This window comes from Staurois parvus, unplaced genomic scaffold (genome assembly GCF_062004578.1).
Source record: "Staurois parvus isolate SC_StPar_1 unplaced genomic scaffold, SC_StPar_1.0 ptg000010l, whole genome shotgun sequence".
Lineage (NCBI taxonomy): Eukaryota > Metazoa > Chordata > Amphibia > Anura > Ranidae > Staurois > Staurois parvus.
In genome coordinates this window covers 1,709,306-1,732,670 of record NW_028317806.1, presented here as the reverse complement: position 1 = coordinate 1,732,670, position 23,365 = coordinate 1,709,306, and the positions used below count along the sequence as shown (strand labels likewise).

Sequence of the window (23,365 nt, the reverse complement as noted above, 5' to 3'; positions counted from 1 at the left end):
TTTATAGGACAGCATAGCTTACAGGATGTTTTGACATGTTGTTTAGCTTGGCGAATACAGAATGCATTTTACTAAGTAAGTCAATCACATTGAAATAAATTGATGCATGCATCCTGTAGTGCTCCAGAAAGTACAAAAGCAGCAAAGTTGTTGGTGTTCAGTGTGCACAGCTAAGTAGTATTGCAGTGCACATATTGCAGGATAAGTTTGAAGATTGTTATTGATATTGTATCCCCCAACACTCCGCACCTTTGACCTTACTACCATCGAAGAAGTCTCCAAAATCCTCTCTGATGCCCGCCTCACCACCTGCCCCCTTGACCCTATCCCCTCACAACTCCTACAACCTCCATCCTTCGCTCCCTCACCCACATCTTCAATCTCTCCCTCTCCTCCGGCACTTTCCCTTCCCCTCTGAAACATGCACACATCACCCCCATACTTAAAAAGCCCTCCCTGGACCCCAATGACCCGAACAACCTCAGACCCATCTCCCTACTCCCATTTACATCTAAACTCCTCGAGCGCCTAGTCTACGCCCGCCTATGCTCTCACCTCAACGACAACAACCTCCTCGATCCCCTACAGTCCGGCTTCCGTCCCCTACACTCCACCGAAACTGCCTTACTCAAACTCTCCAACGACCTGCTAACCGCCAAAGCTAATGGCCACTATTCAGTGCTCCTACTCCTTGACCTCTCTGCGGCCTTTGACACAGTCGACCACCCCCTCCTCCTCAAAAAACTACACTCCCTCGGCCTCAGAGATTCTGCTCTCTCCTGGCTCTCATCCTACCTGTCACAACGCTCTTTCAGCGTTACCTATAATGCCACCACCTCCCTCTCACTCCCCCTCTCTGTTGGGGTCCCTCAAGGCTCTGTCCTCGGGCCCCTTCTCTTCTCCATCTACACCTCCTCCCTTGGCCAACTCATACACTCTCACGGCTTCAACTACCACCTCTATGCCGACGACACACAAATCTATCTCTCAACCCCCCACCTCACCCCCTCGGTCTCCGCCCGAATCACACACCTGTTGAGCGACATATCAGACTGGATGTCGCTCCACTTCCTTAAATTGAACCTCTCCAAAACCGAGTTTCTTGTCTTCCCTCCAGCCCGGACACCACCCCCCATTGACTTCTCCATCATGTCCAACAACGCCACCATCAAACCCGCCCCGCAGGCCAGAGTACTTGGTGTCATTTTGGACTCCAACCTATCCTTCCAGCCCCAAGTCCACTCTTTAACAAACTCGTGCAGACTCCACCTCCGCAACATCGCCAAAATCCGCACGTTCCTAACTCCAGAAACCACTAAACAGCTCATCCACTCCCTCATCATATCACGACTCGACTACTGCAACTCCCTCCTCACTGGCCTGCCTCGCCGCTGGCTATCCCCGCTTCAGTCCATCCTGAATACGGCTGCCAGACTCATTCACCTTTCCAACCGCTCCGTTTCCGCCACCCCCCTCTGCCAATCCCTCCACTGGCTTCCGATTGCGCAACGGATCAAATTCAAAATCCTAACGCTGACGTACAAAGCTGTCCACCATACTGCCCCGAACTACATCACTGACCTAATATCCAAGTACCGCCCAGCACGCACACTCCGCTCCTCACAAGACCTCCTTCTCTCTAGTTCCCTGGTCTCCTCCTCCCATGCCCGCCTCCAGGACTTCTCCAGGGTGTCACCCATCCTCTGGAACTCCCTGCCCCAACCCATCAGATTATCACCTACTCTCCTCTCCTTTAGGCGCACCCTGAAAACCCATCTCTTCAGGGAAGCCTATCCCGCCCCCTGCTAACTTGCCGACCTCCTCCACTCTTCCTACCACTCCATCCCCCACAGCTATCTCCTCCTGTGCCACCATCCCCTCCCTCCTAGATTGTAAGCTTGAAAGAGCAGGGCCCTCGATCCCCTCATGTTTTGCATTGTATTGGTATTGTTCTGTCACATGTTCTGTCCCCCTTTGTAATGTACAGCGCTGAGCGAACTATTGGCGCTTTATAAATACTGTATAATAATAATAATAATAATAATAATTGTATAGACATCTGGGCACACACATGGGCTGCCGATGCAAGCATAGTGTTCAATTTCCTTAGAACATCACTCTCAGGGTGGATATTGTATTGACCAAGGCAATTAATTTAAAGCTTCATAACAAAACAAGACAATTACATATACTGTTTGTAAAGTTATACAGTATGGCTCTGTTGACTCTGCTCCTCCGTCCCAATGACTGACCTCGTAAAACCCCAGCTACAGGTGCTATGCCCTTCTGAGTCTCATCAAATAAAAAAGTAAGGCTACCTATCGCTGCTCCGATTTGCTTCAAAGTAACTTTATTGGAACACGTGGACAAAGCACTCATGGGCTCTCTTCCCCTGGTGCATTTCGCCCCCTAGTGGGACTTAGTGTAGTGCTTTGTCTGTTTTTTCCAATAAAGTTACTTTCAAGCACAGTAGAACGGTGGTGTACGGCCTTACTGTTTTGTATTTGTAAAGTTGCTGACTTCCCTATCAGGCCTTATAGAGCATGATAGGGAAGTCAAAAAACTGGCGTACATAGAATCTAGTGCAGCTGTGCATGGTAGTTAATCAGCTTCTAACGGCAGATCTGGCAATACAACCTGATAGCTGATTGGTTTCTATACAGAGTTTCACCAGCGTTGCACTCTCCAGTTTTAGTAAATAACCCCTATAATGTCCTTTGAAAGTACAGTATCTTATCCATATGCGTGTATTATATATATTTCCTAGGATCCTTTGCACCCAGATCAAGCAGGACTTTCCAGTGCCTCTAGTGGAGACTCCAAAACCTTCTATACTTTTTGTGTTTTTTAAAACACCCATGTTAGGTGCTACATGCCTTGCACCCATAGATTACTGTAAAATGAAGTGATTGTGGAACAGTGGCATGTACTATTTATTAGTAATCAGGTGTAATTATTTGAACTGTGAAGAGCTTTTGAGGTAGAAATCCCTTCCATTCTCAGAATTTGGTGTTCCAAGGTGAGCAGATAATTTAATTTAATAGTATGACCTTATATATGCACACCGTATCAGGATGAAAAACAAAAGCCCTTGGCAGGTAAACTGCATCCCTTATCCATTAGTCCATGCTATATGTTCAAGTTGAACTGGGAGTGTGCCTTTTAAGGATTTGTTAAATATTCCTTTAATGTTGCAATGGCCGGAAAATATTCTGTACTCAGCATTTTGGATTAATTAAATAATTTGTGATTCATTGACATTCTTCTTTGTACGATCAGGATATGAGTCATTATCATTTTATGGATTTTGTAAAAGATTTAACTTTTCCAATAAGCCTTTACTAAATTTTCGTTTATTAGCTAAAGCGGTTGTTGCATGGCCACGAATAGAGCAGAGCAAACTACAAAGTTTTATTTAAAAGCTGCCGCAATATGATTTTATGTTTCCTTCATTTCAGGAAATTGAAGAAACTGTACAGAAAGTTGAAGGATGATCGGACAGACTCACGGGAGAATAGTTTGCACAATTCTAGAGAACATCAACAATGGGTCCGTGACTATGCTTTGGAGCCTTTTACTGGACTGACACCAGAATACATGGAGATGAGTAAGGGCTTGCCTATGTGCTATTTTGTATTGTTCTGAATATTAGTGGTGTAAGAGTATTTGTGTAGTTATGGCAATACACTGTATGGTTAAATGTTTGTGGACAACTGACTTTGATACCTATATAAGACATCCCTTTTCAAAATAATGGGCATTGCTTTGGAGTTGCACCCCCAATACTTTGTTGCCTCTACTCTTCTAGGAAGGCTTTCCAATGAATTTTGGAAGGCATCTGTGGAAATATATGCCCACTCAGCCAAAAGAGAATTTGTGAGGTCATATACTGATACTGAAGGAGAAGAACTGGCTTACAGTCAGTGTCCAGTTGATCCCAAAGGTGTTCAGTAGGGTAGAAGTCAGGCCATTCATGTTCCTCCGCGCCAAACTCATCAAACCATGTCTTTATAGAGCTGGTTTTGTTCACAGAGAACTGAAAATTTCAACTAAATCTACAGCCAGCTAATTTTTTACTAAACTTAGGCTTTAACTACTTTATGAAGATAAATAAAGAAATATGTTGGTGGGAAAAAAAAGTGAGGATTACTCACATCTTGGTAGGCTGCTGTAAACTATTGTTATGGTCTTCAGCATGACTTTACATTTGTGGAGAATATGTCTGTCACCACACAGACCTTTTTTCTTAATGCTGACCACAATTAGTGCATTGTGGGAACCAGACCTCTATCCCCTCTGGGTGGACTTTGTATGGGATTGTATATAAAATCATGAGGAAAGTTTCCCAGTCCACTCATGGCTTCCAGCACTGACAAAAGATTTGTGATGCATCTTTTCTGAAAAAGTGGCAGTTTAGCCATGAAACACATTGTATGGTGTTTTAGTAAAATAAAGGCTCATTCACAGGGCAATGTCTGTCAATGCTGGATTTTGTTGCCAGAAGCACTAACCAGTGTATGGACACTGTATGGACATTTTTTGTGTAACATTTACATATTCATATGCATACAAGTAACATATGCACTATTGGTTGCTAGGATGCTAGGCGACTAAACCATATGCTCATAGCAACACAGATTGGTAGGCAGCTAAAGCTGCCTGCATCCTAGCAACAATGTAGGCAAAGATATTGTTCAGGCCTTTTTTTGGCAATCAGTTCCTCATCAGGTCTACTCTGGCGGCCAGTGGAAGGGGACATTTCTGCATGTGTATAATCTGCTAGGCTTGGACCAATGTAATTATACAAAGGCAAAAATAGCTCCTCCCACCAATCAGAGCAGACTTGATGGGGAACCACAACACTCAACCATGCTGGCTCCACCTCCCTCATCTTTTCATGTTGACCCACATAGGTTAACTAATCATTGGCTGAATGATCAGTTCCACTGCATGAATGACTCATTCATTCAGGGCCCGCATGTAAAACCCAATTGTGTCTAACCAGCTGTGGTAACACCCGCTGAATACACAATATTATTTACCTATAGGCAGCAGCCATAACCAATAGTGCTGCCTGCCTCCTAATAATAGGACACTAGAGGACTTGAGCTTGCCTCCTAGCTCCTGCCACCTGGTGTCTTTCAGAGATCAATTTACACTGTACACTTTATGCATGCAAACATTAACACAAATGTATACATGTGTACAATGTAAAAATGTGAAAATACTTTACCCTGAGCACAGACAGAACACAAGACAGAGATAAAAAACCTTCATATATGGACACATTTAATAGTTACATAGTTGGTAAGCTTGAATAAAGACACCAGTCGATCCAGTTCAACCTGAATGGGTATGTGTGTGCATTTCCCATATTCCTATACATTGCATTCGACAAGATGCCCATCTGAACATTTTTTCTATGCCACCAACTGTGGAAGGGAGTTCCACATCTTTACCGCTATAACAGTAAAGAACAAGAAGGTTAAAATGCTTCTTGTCCAAATTTATTGAGTGGCCACATGTCTTCTTAAGAGACTTGAGACTGAATAATTTTCTTCCTATGCTAGAATCACCATTTAGATATTTGCGATCATATCTCCTCTTAAATGTCTCTTCTCCAGGGAGAATTCATTTATTGTTTGTAGTTTTCATTACTGAGGTTCTCCAGCCTCCTTATTAGCTTTGTTGCCACACTATGGACTCTCTCCAGTTTCAGCACATCCTTTCTGAGTAGTAGACTAGTGACCAGAACCTCTATATCATTTATGAACAAGTTAAACAGAATTGGTCCCAGGACAGAGCCTTGAGATACCCCACTTACAACTCGAGACCATTCAGAAGATACACTATTTATCACTACCCTTTAACCAGTTTTCTATCCAGGTACATACACTATCGTCAATGCTCACAAATATCAATTTGTAAATTAACCCTTTATGGGGTACTTTATCAAATGCTTTGGCGAAATCTAGATACACTTCCTCAACAGGCCTTCCTCTATCCAAATTACAGCTTACCTCCTCATAGAATCTTTACAGGTTCATCTAGGAAGAACGATCTTTCATTACTCTATTTTCTCTGGTTACTACTAATAGTATTACAATTTTCATCAACAAATTCTTGAATAAGGTCCCTTATCATCCTCTCCAATAGTTTACATACTATCGATGTTAGGCTGACTGATCTGGAGTTTCCAGGTATATATATTGGCCCTTTATTGAATATCGGTACCACATTAGCTTTTTGCCAATCCACTGGTACCATACTTTATGGGGCCAATATGCTCTGACCTTGCCTTTTTGGTATTAATATATTTAATATATTTAAAACCTTCTTGCCCTCACCGAAACCTGTCTCCAAGCAGCTGACACTGCCTCCCCCGCAGCACTCTCCTATGGAGGCCTCATCTTGACCCACTCACCCAGGCCCAGCGGTCAGAAAGGAGGCGGGGTTGGTCTACTTCTGTCACCTCTAAGCACCTTTCAAGTCCTCCCTAACCCTCCCTCTCTATCCTTCTCTTCTTTTAAGACCCACTGCATCTGGATCCGGATCCTCCCTGAGGATTGCAGTGATCTACCGGCCTCCTGGCCCCGTGTCCCGCTTTCTCGACGACTTCGCCGCCTGGCTACCCTACTTTCTCTCCTCTGAGCTACCCACTATCATCCTCAGAGACTTCAACATCCCTATTAACGTCAATAACCCGGCTACATCCCAACTCCTCCACTTAACCTCTTCTTTTGAACTAACGCAGTGTATTCAGTCCTCCACTCATTCCGACGGAAATACCTTAGACCTTGTCTTCTCCCACCACTGTACTCCCTATAACCTCTCAAACACCCCATTTCCCCTCTCTGATCACAATCTCATCACCTTCACAGTCTCCTCGTCCTCAAACACCTATCCCTCCAAACGTCAAACCATCACCAGCAGAAACCTCCGCAACTTGAACCCTGCCCCTTTCCACTCTGCTGCTGACCAACTTTACAACAGTATCCTTACCCTGTCCTGCCCTGACCTGGCTACTACTGCTTATAACAACTCCCTATCAGCCGCTCTAGACTCGCTAGCACCCCCAACTACACAAAGCTTTGGACCCCGACCACTACAACCCTGGCAGACTGACCATACCAAAAATCTCAAACAAAGCAGTCATGCGCTGGAGCAACTATGGCGCAAAACCAGATCCCAACAAGCGTTCACCTGATATAAATCTACCTTCCTAACCTACACTTCCTCCCTTCACGCTGCCAAGCAAGCCTACTTTGTTACCCTCATTAATACCTCCTCCAGTCCTCGCCAGCTCTTCTCTACTTTTAACTCTCTACTCTCTCCGCCCCCACCTCCACCCAGTACCTTACTCACCGCCCATGAGATTGCTAACCACTTCAAAAACAAGATCGATGCAATTTGTAGGGACATTGCCACTGCTCAGACTTCCACCCCACCTAGCATCCCTCACACTAAAACCCCATCAACACTCCACTCCTTCGACCTTGCTACCACTGAAGAGATCGCTAAGGTCTTCTCTGAAGCCCACCTCACCACCTGCCCCCTTGACTCTGTCCCCTCACAACTCCTACGATCACCGTCTTCCTCCATCCTACGCTCCCTCACACACATCTTTAATCTTTCCCTCTCTACTGGCACATTCCCCTCCCCTCTAAAACACATGCACATCACTCCCATACTTAAAAAACCCTCCCTGGATCCCACCAACCTGAACAACTTTAGACCCATCTCCCTGCTGCCATTTACATTCAAACTCCTAGAGCACTTAGTCTATAGTCGCCTGAGTTCCCACCTCACCGACAACAACCTCCTTGATCCCCTACAGTCTGGCTTCCGCCCCCTACACTCCACCGAACCTGCCCTACTCAAACTCACCAATGACCTGCTAACCACCAAAGTTAATGGCCACTATTCAGTGCTCCTACTCCTCGACCTCTCTGCGGCTTTCGACACGGTTGACCACCCCCTCCTCCTCAAAAAACTACACTCTCTTGGCCTCAGAGACTCTGCTCTCTGCTGGCTCTCTTCCTATCTATCACAGCGCTCCTTCAGTGTTACCTATAATGCTGCCACCTCCTCTTCACTCCCCCTCTCTGTTGGGGTCCCTCAAGGTTCTGTCCTCGGGCCCCTTCTCTTCTCCATCTACACCTCCTCCCTTGGCCAATTGATACACTCTCACGGCTTCAACTACCATCTCTATGCCGACGACACGCAAATCTATCTCTCTACCCCTCACCTCACCCCTTTAGTCTCCGCCGGTATCACAAGCCTACTGAGCGCCATATCGGATTGGATGTCACTCCACTTCCTCAAACTAAATCTTTCCAAAACTGAGCTTCTAGTTTTCCCCCCAGCCCGCTCCCCCCCTGACTTCTCCATCAAGACCAACAACACCACCATCAGTCCCTCCTCTCAAGCCAGAGTACTAGGTGTCATCCTAGTCTCCAATCTGTCCTTCCAACCCCAGGTTCAATTACTGACAAACTTATGTAGACTTCACCTCCGCAACATCTCCAAAATACGTCCGTTCCTAACCCCGGAAACCACTAAGCAACTCATTCACTCCCTCATTATATCACGCCTCAACTACTGTAACTCCCTCCTCATTGGCTTACCTCACCGCAGGCTATCCCCGCTTCAGTCTATCTTGAATGCTGCGGCCAGACTCATCCACCTTACTAACCGCTCCGTATCCACCACCCCTCTCTGCCAATCCCTCCACTGTCTTCCGATTGCCCAACGGATAAAATTCAAAATACTAACATTGACGTATAAAGCTGTTCATAATACTGCCCCAAAGTACATCACCGATCTGGTATCCAAATACCACCCAAAACGTACTCTCCGCTCCTCACAAGACCTCCTACTCGCTAGTTCCCTGGTCTCCTCCTCCCATGCCCGTCTCCAGGACTTCTCCAGGGCTTCCCCCATCCCCTGGAACTCCCTACCCCATTCCATGAGACTTTCACCTACTCTCCTCACCTTTAGGCACACTCTGAAAACCTATCTCTTCAGGGAAGCCTACCCCGCCCTGAGCTAATTACTGAACGCCTCCACTCTTCCTACCATTCCATCCCCCACAGCTATTTCCTCCTGTACCACTATCCCCTCCCTCCTAGATGTAAGCTCCAAGGAGCAGGGCCCTTGAACCCCTCGTGTATTGAATCGTATTGTTACTGTGCTGTCTCGTGTACTGTCTCCCATTATAATGTTATAATATACAGTTGTGTCCAAAATTATTCAACCCCCACTGAAATTGAGTGTTTTGGCCAGTTTGACATTGCTTTTGATCATTCAGTCATCTTGCTTACATTTACATTAAAGAGGCACTTGTAGGTCAGACAAATATAACATAACAGTTATAATGAAATAACCACAAATGTCTTTTCTGTGCTCACAGCATTATCAGTTTTATTCAACCCCCAAGTGACATTCAATCTTAGTACTTAGTACAGCATCCTTTTACAGTTATAACAGCTTTTAAACGTGAAGCATAGCTTGACACAAGTGTCTTGCAGCGATCTACGGGTATCTTCGCCCATTCTTCATGGGCAAAGGCCTCCAGTTCAGTCACATTCTTAGGCTTGCGCACTGCAACTGCTTTCTTTAAGTCCCACCAGAGGTTCTCAATCGGATTTAAGTCTGGTGACTGCGATGGCCACTCCAAAATGTTCCAGCCTTTCCTCTGCAACCATGCTCTAGTGGACTTGGAGGTATGCTTGGGATCATTGTCCTGTTGAAAGGTCCAACGTCTCCCAAGCCTCAGGTGTGTGACGGACTGCATCACGTTTCCATCCAATATCTCCTGGTACTGAAGAGAATTCATGGTACCTTGCACACGCTGAAGCTTCCCTGTACCTGCAGAAGCAAAACAGCCCCAAAGCATGATTGACCCTCCACCATGCTTCACAGTAGGCAAGGTGTTCTTTTCATCATAGGCCTTGTTCTTCCTCCTCCAAACATAGCGTTGATCCATGGGCCCAAACAGTTCTAATTTTGTTTCATCAGTCCACAGAACACTATCCCACAACTTTTGTGGTTTGTCCACATGGCTTTTGGCATACTGCAGTCGACTCTTCTTATTCTTTGGAGACAGCAAGGGGGTACGCCTGGGAGTTCTGGCACGGAGGCCTTCATTACGCAGTGTGCGTCTTATTGTCTGGGCTGAAACTTCTGTACCCACATCTGACAAATCTTTTCTCAGTTCCTCAGCAGTCACACGGGGACTTCTCTCCACTCTACGCTTCAGGTAGCGCACAGCAGTCGAAGTCAGCATCTTCTTTCTGCCACGACCAGGTAGCGTTTCAACAGTGCCCTTTGCCTTGAATTTGCGAATGATGCTTCCTAAGGTGTCTCTTGGTATGTTTAACATCTTTGCAATCTTCTTATAGCCATTGCCCTTCCTGTGAAGAGAAATCACCTCTTCTCTTGTCTTCCTGGACCATTCTCTTGCCTTCACCATGTTTGTAACCACACCAGTAAATGTCTAGAAGGAGCTGAGTATCACAGTCATTTTAAAGCTGCCTAATTGGTGCTTATTATGCTTGATTGCTGCTCGGTGACATCCACAGGTGTTTTCAATACCTGATGGAAAGCACCTGTATGAACCTCTGTTCTTCAGAGTGGTAGTCTTTAAGGGGTTGAATAATTGTGGCAATGAAGAAACCACATAAGAACCATTTACTACTGTATTACATAAACAATTGATGTCATTTTAGTTGCATTTGGGTAGTTACAACGTCCTTGTAGGATTTGATTCTGAATACAATTCCAAATGTACACTATAGTCCCTAAACCCCTTTACAGCATTGGGGGTTGAATAATTTTGGACACAACTGTACAGCCCTGAGCAAACTGTTGGCGCTATATAAATCCTGTATAATAATAATACATTTTTGTGACTTTTTTTTTCTCTCCTCCGCTATGTGTTTCTCATGGTCATTTTGACTGTGCTCTTACATTTTTTATTGCATTCTTTTGTAGTGTTGAAACACCAATGGTGAAGACTCAGCCTTATATATTTTAAAGGACAGTTTTTTACTCTTTAATGTGCCTTTTTTCTTGAATTTATCCACTCAGATTTAACTTGAGTTCTTTTATATTTGCTGCCCGTTGGAATGAACTGGCTAATGTCAATATTTAGTATATTCACAAAGAACCCCCATTTTTGCTCAGTTTTCTTTGTCTCTAGAATCTGATCCCATTTAATAATGCGTAGCTTGCTATGGCAGCATAGTAAAGTTGGCTCTTTTGAAATTTAGTGTCTCCTCTTCCTGTTATTTACATTGAAACTACTATGTGATCACTGGTAACAAAACTATTCCTTACTTCCACATCTGCAATCAGCTCTGCGTTGTGTAACTAGTAGGTCTAGCAGAGCATTATTCCTATTTGGGGCATCCACTTATTAACACATGACATTATCCTGCAAGGCATGCAAGAAAAGATGAGCCTCAGATGATTGAGCAGTTCATCTGCCCAGTCAGTATCCAGACAATTGAATAATAACATGATAATAACATTGCCCTGCTTCTCTGCTATTTATAACTGTGAGAGATCAGTATCCACTTCATCCTTCAGGTTAGGGGACCTGTAGAATACATCCAATTAAATTCCCATTTGTTTCTGTCCTTTGAAGCTCCAGGTCAATAATTATACCTCCTTCTTTGCCCTTTTAGCAATATCATCCCTCATATTCATTAGCAAATCACTCTTGGCACACCCCTCCCCACCTTTACCTTCTCTGTTCCTCCGATACAGGGAATACCCCTGGACAGTCACAAGCTAGTCATGTGAGCTGTCAAAACAGGATTTCTGACACTTCCACAAAGTCGAAATCCTCCTTTTGCATCAGCAGTCCCAGTTCTCCCATTTTATTAAACAAACTTCTAGCATTAATGAACATTCCTTTAAATTTTGTGTAAGCACATATTATTTTCTACTTGTTTGTTCTGAGGCAGCAATAGATTTCTGCCAGCCAATGCACATGGGTCTTAGGTACTCTAGTTGTACTGCCAACATTGCTCACAGCAGTACACTCTGACCTTCACTCACTGACTGGTATACCCCCCTCCCCCCCATCAGAACCTAATTTACCATTCCATCAGAACCTTTTGGCCATCTTTTCCCCCAACAAAGCTGCACCCTCCCCATTTAGGTGCAGTCCATCTCTGCTATAGAGCTGGTAAAGTCAGTCCAATTCTCCATGAACCCCAAACCCTCCTTCCTGCACCAATTCCTCAGCCACTTTTTAAGTTCCATAAACTCCTGCTGTCTTTCTGGTGTGGTTTGAGATACAGGCAGTATTTTTGAGAGTACTGTCTTGGAGGTCCTAATCTTTAATGTAGCACCTAAGTCCCTGAAGTCAATTTTTTTTTAAGTAAGTTTTTATTGAAGATTGTCAAGTTAATCAGCATAAAAAGAAAGTCATATGTGACATATTCCTCACAGTGTCATTGGTACATAAACATATGTTGAGGATATAAATAATAACAGCCCAAGACAGGATGTGTACAAAGACAAAATAATCAAAGGTAATATGTAAACCATCATAGATCAGAAATGGCAAATAAAATAAAATATTTAACTGTAGGGTGAAAAAGGGGAGACAAGTCCTACTCCCTCGTCAAGAGAAGTTATAGGATAACCCCAACAGACATTACTTTCCAGTGCTAAAGTCTTGTGGATGATGCTGAGTTGTAAAAATCAGATCAGCCAAAATGACATTGACATCCACTGTAGAGAAAATGTATGTCACAGTGGCAGATAAACAAAAGAAGAAAGAAAGAAATCAGAGAAAAGAATCAGAAATCCAATGGAGATCATTCCCCACCTGCATCTGAGACACCATTCATGATGGTGATACCTGTTAATAGTGAAGCCATGGATCCCAGATCCTCTCAAACCTGGAATGTTTGTCCTGAAGCAGGCTCACCTTTTTTTCATTTAACATAATCTAGTGATAGGATGAACACCCCCCGTTTATTTCCCGGTCAAACATTTGAACCTAACGAATGTTCAACTGCGAACTTCGAACAGGGACAATTCACTAAGCGGTATTTTACCACTTCTGAGTATGTGGTAAGATACCGCACAGCGACTAAAATACCACATGAGTTATATTATTAAGTCATGCGGTATTTTAGTTGTGAAAACATTCTTTAATGTTTCAGCTGTTGGTGGGGTTCCCCGCTGACAGCTGACTGTAAAAGGAATTGCCGGCATTGCCCGTTGATTAAAATTTTTTTTTTCAAAAAGGCGTGGGTTGCCCCCTCCATCCATACCAAGCCGTTCGGGTCTGGTATGGATTCTGAGGGGAACTCCTCATGCCAAAATTTAAAAAAAAAATGACGTGGGGGTCCCCCCAAAATCTGTCACCCCCGCCCCCTTGTGAAGTCATCATGCTCTGTGATTGGCCAAAGCATTGCACCTGACCTGTGGTGCAGTGCAGTGTGGGGCACAACAGGCCATCAGCCCGCCGAACACCCTTACCATTCGTGTGTTCGCCGAACACACGAACGGCCAATGTTCGAGTCAAACTTATATTTGACTAGAACATCAAGACCAACCCTAACATAATCCTTGTGAGTTTAGACTTCATGACAGCTATGTCTACCAGGAGGGACTGCCAAACAGTCCTAAAGTAAATTTATAGGATGCTCTATCTAACAAATAAGTACCATGATAACTGGGTCCTCCCCAACCCCACCCAAAAATCTGTTCATCTGATCTGCGATGTGTCAATCCAGTAAACAACATACTGTTCAGCGATCACGGTCTTTGTGACAGATTGCCCTATCTGCCCTTCTAATAATCCTCTACCACATATATTTGTCTAATCCTTTTCTGTAACCTTGGCCTCATCTTCACTGGAGGAGTTGTTCCCCTGGCAGCTATGGAAGGCACTCTGCTCCAACAATGCTACACCTGAACTGATACCCCCAACATGATATAACTGGCCTCTCTAACACTTTTCCCTCTACCCCATCTTCTATCTGTCAGCCAACTGCCATCCTCTGCTTGAATCTCCATATCACTACCACCTTCTATACTGGCCCCTGCCAGCACCTGACGGGTACAGTCCAAACTCCCTTTCAGGTTGACGATGCTTTGAAGTTTTATGGATCTGAACACTAAAGTTCAGATCCAAAGAAAAGAAATGCTGTATGGATCTAAACAGCATTATTTGCATCCATATGCATGAGGCCTTAAGGAACTGTGAAATCTCCTGACTAATCTCCACACATTGATGCCGGATGTCTCTTCAGCACAAAGCCGACTGCGATTTTTGAGATACTTCCCTGACAATTTAGAAAGAAATACTACTTAATAATTTCCTTTAAACTGCAACACCAGTCACAGAATGTAAAATGTTATGATATAAAAGGAACATATTTCATGTCCACAGGGATATTATTACCTATCTTAGTTTACATCCATAAGGCACAGAAGAATGGCCATTAGTAAAACATGGACTGGATATATTTAAAAGTCTGATGCACCCAATAGACATTTTGCCACTATTGCAACGCAGATCCAATATATTTTGTAAGCTGTGCGCCCAGTGTTCTACACTTCTTCTATGTATTTTGATTAAGGCTGAGCAAATTTCAATCATGCCACCAGAGATCGCCTCAGTACAGTTTGACCTGTAATTACTTCAGATTTTAGGAGGACAGTGTTGCGGGAAGAATAAAAAACAAAGACTGTATCGTGGCATCCTTGTTCTCTAATAAGGGTTAATATTAGTAAGTGGGAGTCACATGTAATCCATAAAGGAACCATTGTCATCTTGATATCTGTGATGGAGAGTGAGCAATAGATAATTAGACATGGTATCACTGTGGTTTCCATCAATCACAGCCATTGTTTAAGTTATTTAAAATCGTTGACTATATTTTAAAGCTGAATCCCAGGCAGATTAAAGACACAAACATATAGAGCTTTGTCAGGTAAAACAGCTTCCATATACAATTTACATCTGTGAATTTAGCTGTTTGCCTTGGGTTCAGCTTTAAGCTGTTTAGCCTAGAGGTCATCTTTAATGAGCTACTGACCTGTAGGATTTAGGCACTCCAGGAGTTCCAAACTGACTGCTTGCATACTTGTTCCAAATAAAGAATTCATAGACTAGTGTAACAGCGACACTGACAGCAATAAATAACTGACCATACAATCTGACTTTCCCAGTCAATCTAAAGCTAAAATAAACATTTTTCTATTTACATGCGAAAGGTTCATATTTACATCAGTGGTATATCATCCATGTGTACAATGTTTGGCCCAATGTGCTCTTACACATTGCGCAACAAAGTAGGGAAAAGTCATTTGGTTCCCCCTCCTCCTGTGTCTCCACTACATCTGCACTTGTCATAGGCAGCTACAGCAGAAACACCATTTACTTATGCCAGGGAGAGGGCGGGTACTAGAGGTTGGTGTGGGGTGTGACTGTGATTGGCTATGATTGGTAAGCCAATCACAGCCAGTCACGCACCCATTTTTGCTGCCCAGGGGTCTCAACTTATAGTCTTGCACACAGGCCCATGGCTTTTACAAAAGGCCCCTGATTTAGGTGACATGCAACACTAACCCATACACCCATTCAGTCATTCAGAGTAGAGCTCACAAACTAGTAAAAATCACATCATGATTGCTTAGCCTTCTATGGTGATGAAGAAATGTCAAAATGTCCATTTTAAAGCAATAAAAAGAATAGTATCTAGATGATGTTGGTATAAAATTAGCAAGTGTCGAGAAATTAAAATACTGTCAACACTGAACAATAAGCTGTGCTCTAAATTTTACACATTTTACAGAATCCAAAAGCAATTAGCACTGTGGCAAAAAATTACCCACAATGACTTTTCTGAACTACAAAAGGGTCTTTCAGTGGACATGTTAAAGCACGGTGCTCTGTATTAAACTGTAATTAAAGTATTAAAGGGAATAATAGAATGATTGTTTCTGAATAAATGTTTATTACAATGTGGAGCTTAAGAAAAAGACCGAAAATGAACAGTGAGATTAAAGCGCAACTCCACAGAAGGAAGATAACTCAGAGTGCTGGCTTGCTAAGCAGAGCTGAGAGTCCTTAGAAGGGCCGAGGTTCAGATTCTATGGGTTTTGCTGCTGGTAGCTCTTAGGTCATGGCCTTCTGACTTATCTAACAGGTAGCTACAGAGAATGGAGCACAGATACATTGGAGATAATCTTTTGTATTACGAGGGTGCTGGGGACACAGCACCGCAGTATAAAGTCTTTAGCAGCTCTGCATTGCTTGGAGGTCACACAGGAACACTAGATGCTGGCTGCAGTGCATGGGGTCATATATGGACATTGGATGCAGGCTGGATTGCATTGGGTCACACAGGAACACTGGATGCATGCTGGAGAGCACAGGGTCATTGGGGACATTGGATGTGGACAGGAGTGCACATAGTCCCTGTGGATACTGATTGCAGTCTGGAGTGCATGGAGTCACTGGGGACACAGGGTGCAGGCTGGAGTGCACAGGTTCACATGGAACACTGAATGCAGACTGGAGTGCATGGGGTCACAGAGGAACTGAATGACAGGAGACACTGCAGATTACTGGAGGGTTCACAGGAGCTGAGGTGCAGAAGATACTGGGGATTGCTGTGGAATGCTGGAGGTATCAGAAGAAACCGGGATGGGGGGGTCAGTTGATAGTGTGTGGACCACTGAGCAACGTGTATGCTAGACCCGGCTAGGCTCTGATTGGTGCAGTAATTATTTTAGAACTTTAGGAAAACAGCTTAATATGCAGTTAAAATGTAAATATGTGTACTGTTTTTACCTGCCAAAAGATTTGTAATTCTGATATGTACATCTTGCGGCTCACACACGCCAACTAGACTCAGTGACGTCACGTTTCTCCAAAACAGATGAGAAAAAGAACTTGGACACTGAGATTACTGATTGCCAAATGAAGGAGTATCATCACATTGATGACAATGAGGTTATCATTTTGCTTTCTTCTCCATTCAGCAATCCTGACACAATACATTGGTGCCCTTCGCTCTCCCAGAATAAGTCAAGGCATTGCAGGAGGTGAAAGTAATATGGTTATTTAAAAGTTCATTTAACTTTTTTTTTTTTTAAAAATTGGCTAAAATGGTCATATTTTTATCTACATGAGGTTAATCTGTAAGTCTTTAACTGCTCACAATAGACTAAGACAGCCCAAAAATGAGTCATTTTTTTCTTTTTGTTTAACCTACTACAATGTGAATAGGGGAATCCTCCCTGCTGAACTATCGTATTTTGACAGGGTGGTTGTACAGATGAGATACATGGATTGAAATTCGGCTGGTCCCTGCTGAATTTCGATACATGTATGGCTGTCTTTAGTCTTCTCACTGAGGGCTGCATTATATTATACAGGCCAAACCACTGATTAAGGATCCCTGCACACTACTGTTTTTTCTAAATATGTGACTTACATTTTCAACTCCACCCTTGTGCAAAACCTAGATAATAGTAGTTTGAGTGAACCCTTTTATGGGTTTTAGGCAACAGTATTGCCTATAGGTTTCTTGCAGCTAATCTTTACCCTGTGACTGACTTGCCATGTCACAGGGACTGGGCACTGCATTGACTCTGTGTGGAGGTGGCCATCTTGGTAGAGGCAAGGCATTGTTTTGTTTTGTTTTGTTTTTTTTTATGTCAGAACTGCCTCGGGATCTGATAGATGGTGGGGTAATGATCAAGAGCAGCAGAAGAGGTGGGGCAAGTACAGATCCACATAATAAATTAAGCTGAAACAGGAGGATCCTTACACTTGAGGTATTCAGTAACAGCTTCCTCTCCAGCAAGGGAAACAGTAAGCAGCACATAAGTGACATCACCAAATCTGGAGAGACTAGAAGTCAAAGACATGTCAACCATAGATGATCTCACACTGCACATACTGTATACAGCTATGAGGCTAATGAACAAGGTACAGGAAGTGCAGTGCTATTTATCAGGGGGTATAGAAGGTAAAACATGAATCTTTCAGGGTACTGCTTAGACACAATTTGCATTTCTAGATGTCAACTTTACTTTTTTGTATATTTTTGGATTGCCTGGTATATAGACCGGCAATGGGAGAGTGACTATCCTATCAATACCCCCTGATGAAGCCACGTGACCAGTGGCGTAACGCGTAGGGGTGGGGCTGCAACGTCACTCGGAGAGAGCCGGAATACTACACGGACGGCAGGTGCATGACTCAATGGTCGGCGGAGGACACGCTACATTTTTGGATTGCCGCATACCGTCTTCACTATATGTGAGTGTACTACTTGGAAGGAATAAAGCAGTGTTTTAAAAAGATAAAACACTATGTCTGGCATTTGTTTTCTGCATGTGGAGAAACGCATGGAGAGGAGAGTATAGGGGACTGTATCACTGTGAGGAGTGATTAACTCCAGAGAGGATAATCAGCTCTAAAGGATATTCCTGCTCCGTAATCTAAAGAGGAGAAAATTCTTACAAGCAGGTCCCAAAGGAGGTGGACCAAAAGTGTATATAGCCTAATTGCAGGCATATCAGGAGGTGAGCTTACATCTGCACTAATTGGAGGATTCACAAATATTTTTGTCACGGATTCACAATCAGTCACGGATTCAAGATTTTTAGGACACAGAGTCACTTTATATATATTTTTATGATTAATGGGACTATGCTTTTGCACTAAAAATTAATTTATTTATTTTATGAGTATTTATTCACGATAATTTTTATATTTTTTCACTAAATTATGATTCACAATTAATCATTATTTATTTTATCACGAATATGGATTAACATTATACTCTTTTATAAGTTATTATTCTATATATGAATTTATGATTATTTATGTTCAGATAATATTATGAAATATAAATTCACTTTGTCACTATAATTTAATAAGGAGCGCAACACAAGATGATGAAATAATTTGTGTACACAGTGGTAGTTATGTGTTGGGTGTTTGCGATCCAGTAATATCAAGGACATATATTTTTTGTCCTGAGTTGTGCCACAAGGTGGCTATTTGCCACATACTATTTGGCTCGCAAGATATATACAGATATACCCTGTTAATGTACTGCCATTTTTATTACTTGTCCTAGTTTAGCAGACAGCACCAATTTATACTGATCAGAATTGTGTATTTTTTTCCTTTCCCCCAGGCAGCTCTAAGTCACACAATTGTGTTTGTAAGAATAGATTTATTGGATGTTGGCGGTGTGGTCAGTGATGTCTTCTCAACATGGACTCATTTCTAAAATTAAACTCCTCTGAATCATTATTGTTCATTTTCCTGCAGTTAAAGAAAAAAAGACAAAGAGATTATTATGAAATAACAAATGTGAGCAAGACAGGAAGGCAATTGTTGCAAGGCCTGTCCATCTTCCCTCAAGCAACCCTGTTTTTAAGAAAAAAAATTGCAAGCAGGGCTACCTGCAAAAGAATATAGTAAACCCTGATTTCTCCCAATGCCCACACCAGATTTAGTTTTTTTCTCTATTTTCTATTGTCTGCTTCATAGATTATAGGTTTATCATTTGTCAGTTTATGTCAGTTTATGTTACTGCTTGACATGACATTTCTTTGCAGTCAGAAAGCAGTATTTTATTTTGTTTTTTTTGTATTTAGCACATGATTGTAGACTCCAGATTGGTGTAAGGTTTGTTGTTGTTTTGGTCTAAATATTGACAATTCCCACTGATCACACCATCAGAATGGCACTCCTTTCACATGAAATCCTCCACTTAAGGCCACTGGTTCCAGCACTGAATTTCAGCGCTTTGGAATGGAGGTGGGGAGAACAAAACTTGCATGACCTTGCATGTAGGCTGGACCCTTGGAGTCTGATATGGATTTTAAAGGAGAGCTCCACATAAAAAGCAAGAAAAAAAAGCTTGTGGTCCCCCCAAAATTCATATCAGGCACTTATCCAATCATGCAGCCTGGCATGTGGCCCCACCACCGAACTATAGCGGGCTACATGGCACCTCCCCCGAACCCTACCAGGCACCATGCCCTTGCCAGAGCACCCCACTGGTAAAGCACCTTGTGATTAATAGTGGATTTACATTGTACTCATTTACATGAATGAGGGAAGTATCTGGGGTCCTTTTATTATTAATTATTGGATAAGTCCCCTGACCCCCACAACCACTGGGCTAGAGTTGTAGGTAAGAAGCCTTTGCCCTCATCAACATGGGAACAGGGTGTTTTGCCAGGCAATGTGGCCTCACTCATGTGGGTTGGTATGGTTCAGGAGGGGGTGTGCCCCCTTTCCTTGCCAACCAGGCTGCATGCTCAGAAAAGGGTCTGGTATGGATTTTGAGAGGGACCCTAAGTTTTTATTTCTGGTTTTATGCATGGGGCTCACCCCTAAACTCCATACCACACCTGAGGGACCTGTTATGAATTTTATTGGGGGATCACGCACCATTATTTATTACACTGTCCCTGTCCATTTTTTTATATTTACCAGTCATCTGGGAATTCCCACAGTGAGTCATTGGTTGTTAGGACACCAGCAGGTGCCAGCTTCCTACCAAACAGGAGCCCTGAGCAGGAAGCTTTTGCATTTAGCAGTGGTTGTAGTATTTGCTGGTAATTGTTTAATTTCCTGCTGCAACTGAAGGTTCGGTATGGCCAAATTGCCATTCATTCATTTTACCATTTGTTGAACCTCTTTTACAGTGAATGAATCTACAGCTTATAAACACTGCACACAATGCAGAGAGCTCCTATTATTTCCCCTTCTGGTTGAATGTTCTTTAAGTCTATAATGTAAGGCTATTTTCCCTGTTGGTTGAATGCTCTTTAATGCCTCTCTTCCTTTTAGGATTATATATTAGGAAATGTTGCATTCACCCTGTGAAAGGCGATAGAAGCTGACATTTCACACATATTACAAACTTTATGGGTTACTATCATTTGCATACTGAGATATTTTCAAAAAACATTTTTTATATACATAGACCATTTTTTGTTGCCTTTAAATTTTTTTTTAAATTATCTTTTACTTCCCTTGAAAATATAGTGTTGCTTCTCTTTTTTGCTTCTTTTTTTGTTTGTGGGTTCTGCACTAGAAATAATTGATCTTGCTATGAAGTATTTCCACATTTTCTACCCTCCCTGTTTATAAGTAATGTGAAATATTTTTCCTTTCATGTTCAAGCATTTTGTTATTCTATGTAAGTGCAGAGGTTGTAAAAGCTCCCCCAAGTTCTTGAAAGTCACTCTGAATAGAATGTTGTTTTATTTCTCTGTGTTGAGTGACAGTGACACTGATGGATGATGGTTCTCACAAATACATCAGGTATACAAGGAAAAGAGATGTATCAACACATCTGTTCTCGGAGCCTTTTAGCTGAGTAACAAAATTTGATGGTGAAAAGCTTTGAGGAGGCTGCTGTACAGCCTTCACCCTTCAACACACTAAGTGTTTGATGACACAAGTATCAAAGGCAGCAACTGCTCCTCAGAGGGTTGTGTGGTACGAATATCACACAATGTTTTATTTATCCAGCAGCTGAAGGCATGTCCTTGCATTATGTAAACTCATCATATGCTTTTTTCATCATATGCATTTTTTTTCTTTTTGTTTCACTTTTTCTTATTTCTAAAAATTCTTTGCCATCTCACAGTAACAATATCATTTGGAAATTAGGAATTGAGAGTATCGTTCATTAGGGCACTTAAAACCCAACTGAATTTCCAGTGTCAACCATCTATATAGATTCCAGGTGCATCAAAGCAAAAGGCATTCAGTATCTTACAATTCATAGCCTGGTAGCTTGAAAAACATGTCTCCTGCCAACAGCTGTAAAGTGGCACCCTTGCTCTCTGTGGGCAAGTACTGGTCTAATGCCCGTTGCTGATTGGAGAGCTCTAGCTTTGACTCAGCTGTTGGTGTGTCAAGCCTGTGCATAGAGATCAGTGCTTCCCCACATAGAGCAATGATCCCACTCTACAGCATGCTGGCAGGGGACAGGTGTTTTACTGTAGCTGTAGCTGCTTTAGAAAGAAAACAATCTGTAAGACAATGAATACCTTTCCAGATGGATTTGGTATGTATTTAGTTAATTTAAACTGAGAACTCACAAGGGCTTTAATATTGAAGTTATATCTACATCCAGAGTTTTACTAGAATGATTCTTAGTCAGTGTTGTCTCCTTGCCAAATGAATGTACATATTATGGCTACAAATTTATGGACACCCAACCATTACATTTACATGAGCATGTAAGATCCCACTGCAAAGACATTGGCAGTAATGTACAGCTAGCACACATATGCGCACACATTCTGCATCTATGACAGCTTCCAGTCTTCTAGAAAGGCTTTCCACAAGATTTTGGAATGTATCTGTGGCAATTTGTGCCGATTTAGCCAAAAAGGGCATTTACAAGGGCACATGCTCATTTTGGATGAGAAGACCTCGCTCACAATTGATGTTCCAAATGATACCAAAGGAGCTGTAGAGTTGAGGTCAGGGCTCTTTTCGGGGTCACTCATTAAACCATGGGGTAGTTTTAATAAAACTAGAGAGTGCAAAATCCAGTGCAGCTCTGCACAGAAACCACAAGAATCAGCTCCCAGTTTTTTGTCAAAGCTTAATTGAACAAGCTTAACCATTAGCCGCCCGGCCTATAGCCATTTGGCGGCTGCAAAAATCCTGTAGCTTTCCGGGTGCGCGCCATTTGGCGTCCTCCCGCACATGTGCAGTTTGCGCGTTTGCAGAGCCGCGCAGCGGCGCGATCTATCTCCGGCCGTGTACCTCGGACACGGCCGATGACAGATCTGAGTACCGGCCCCCGTTGCCGGTACCATGTGACCTGCTGTGACCAATCACAGCAGGTCACATGACAGTTGTATACAATGGATGGCTTCATTCATGCCAGCCATTGTATACTAGTGCCTAGCTGTGAATGGTCACAGCAGGTCACATGCACATGTCATGTGATTAGCTGTGGCCAAATCACAGCTAAGCACAAAAAAAACAAAAACCTGAATGAATCAATTTTATTCAGGTAAATGCTTGCTTATAGCAAAGTAATTCTTTGCTATAAGCAAATCGTGTAAAAAAAAAAAATACTCATCACTTCCCCAAAAAAATAAAAACAAATGTAATATAAAATTAAAAATAATAAAAAAAATAAAATATATATATAATTTTTGTTTCATACTGTCACCAGTCAGTGTCCCTGTTCACCGCCATGCCAGTTATATGATGACGCTGTACTGCACTGGTGACAGTATGTAAAAAAAAAATAGTGAAAATAATTTTTTAAATTTTTTCATTTTCCGAAAATTTATGACAAAAAAATACAACTTCAAAAAACTC

At 42.6% G+C, this 23,365-nt stretch overlaps 1 protein-coding gene across 1 annotated transcript in view; it reads left to right on the top strand.

The window, feature by feature from the left end:
* The window catches only part of ANO2 (anoctamin 2), a 276,926-nt gene that overhangs the window by 205,918 nt on the left and 47,643 nt on the right, over positions 1–23,365 (top strand). Inside the window, exon 19 of the mRNA XM_089669916.1 lies at positions 3,459–3,607. Within this exon, the coding sequence (XP_089526042.1) occupies positions 3,459–3,607 (149 nt within the window). The remainder of the gene's footprint in view (positions 1–3,458; positions 3,608–23,365) is intronic.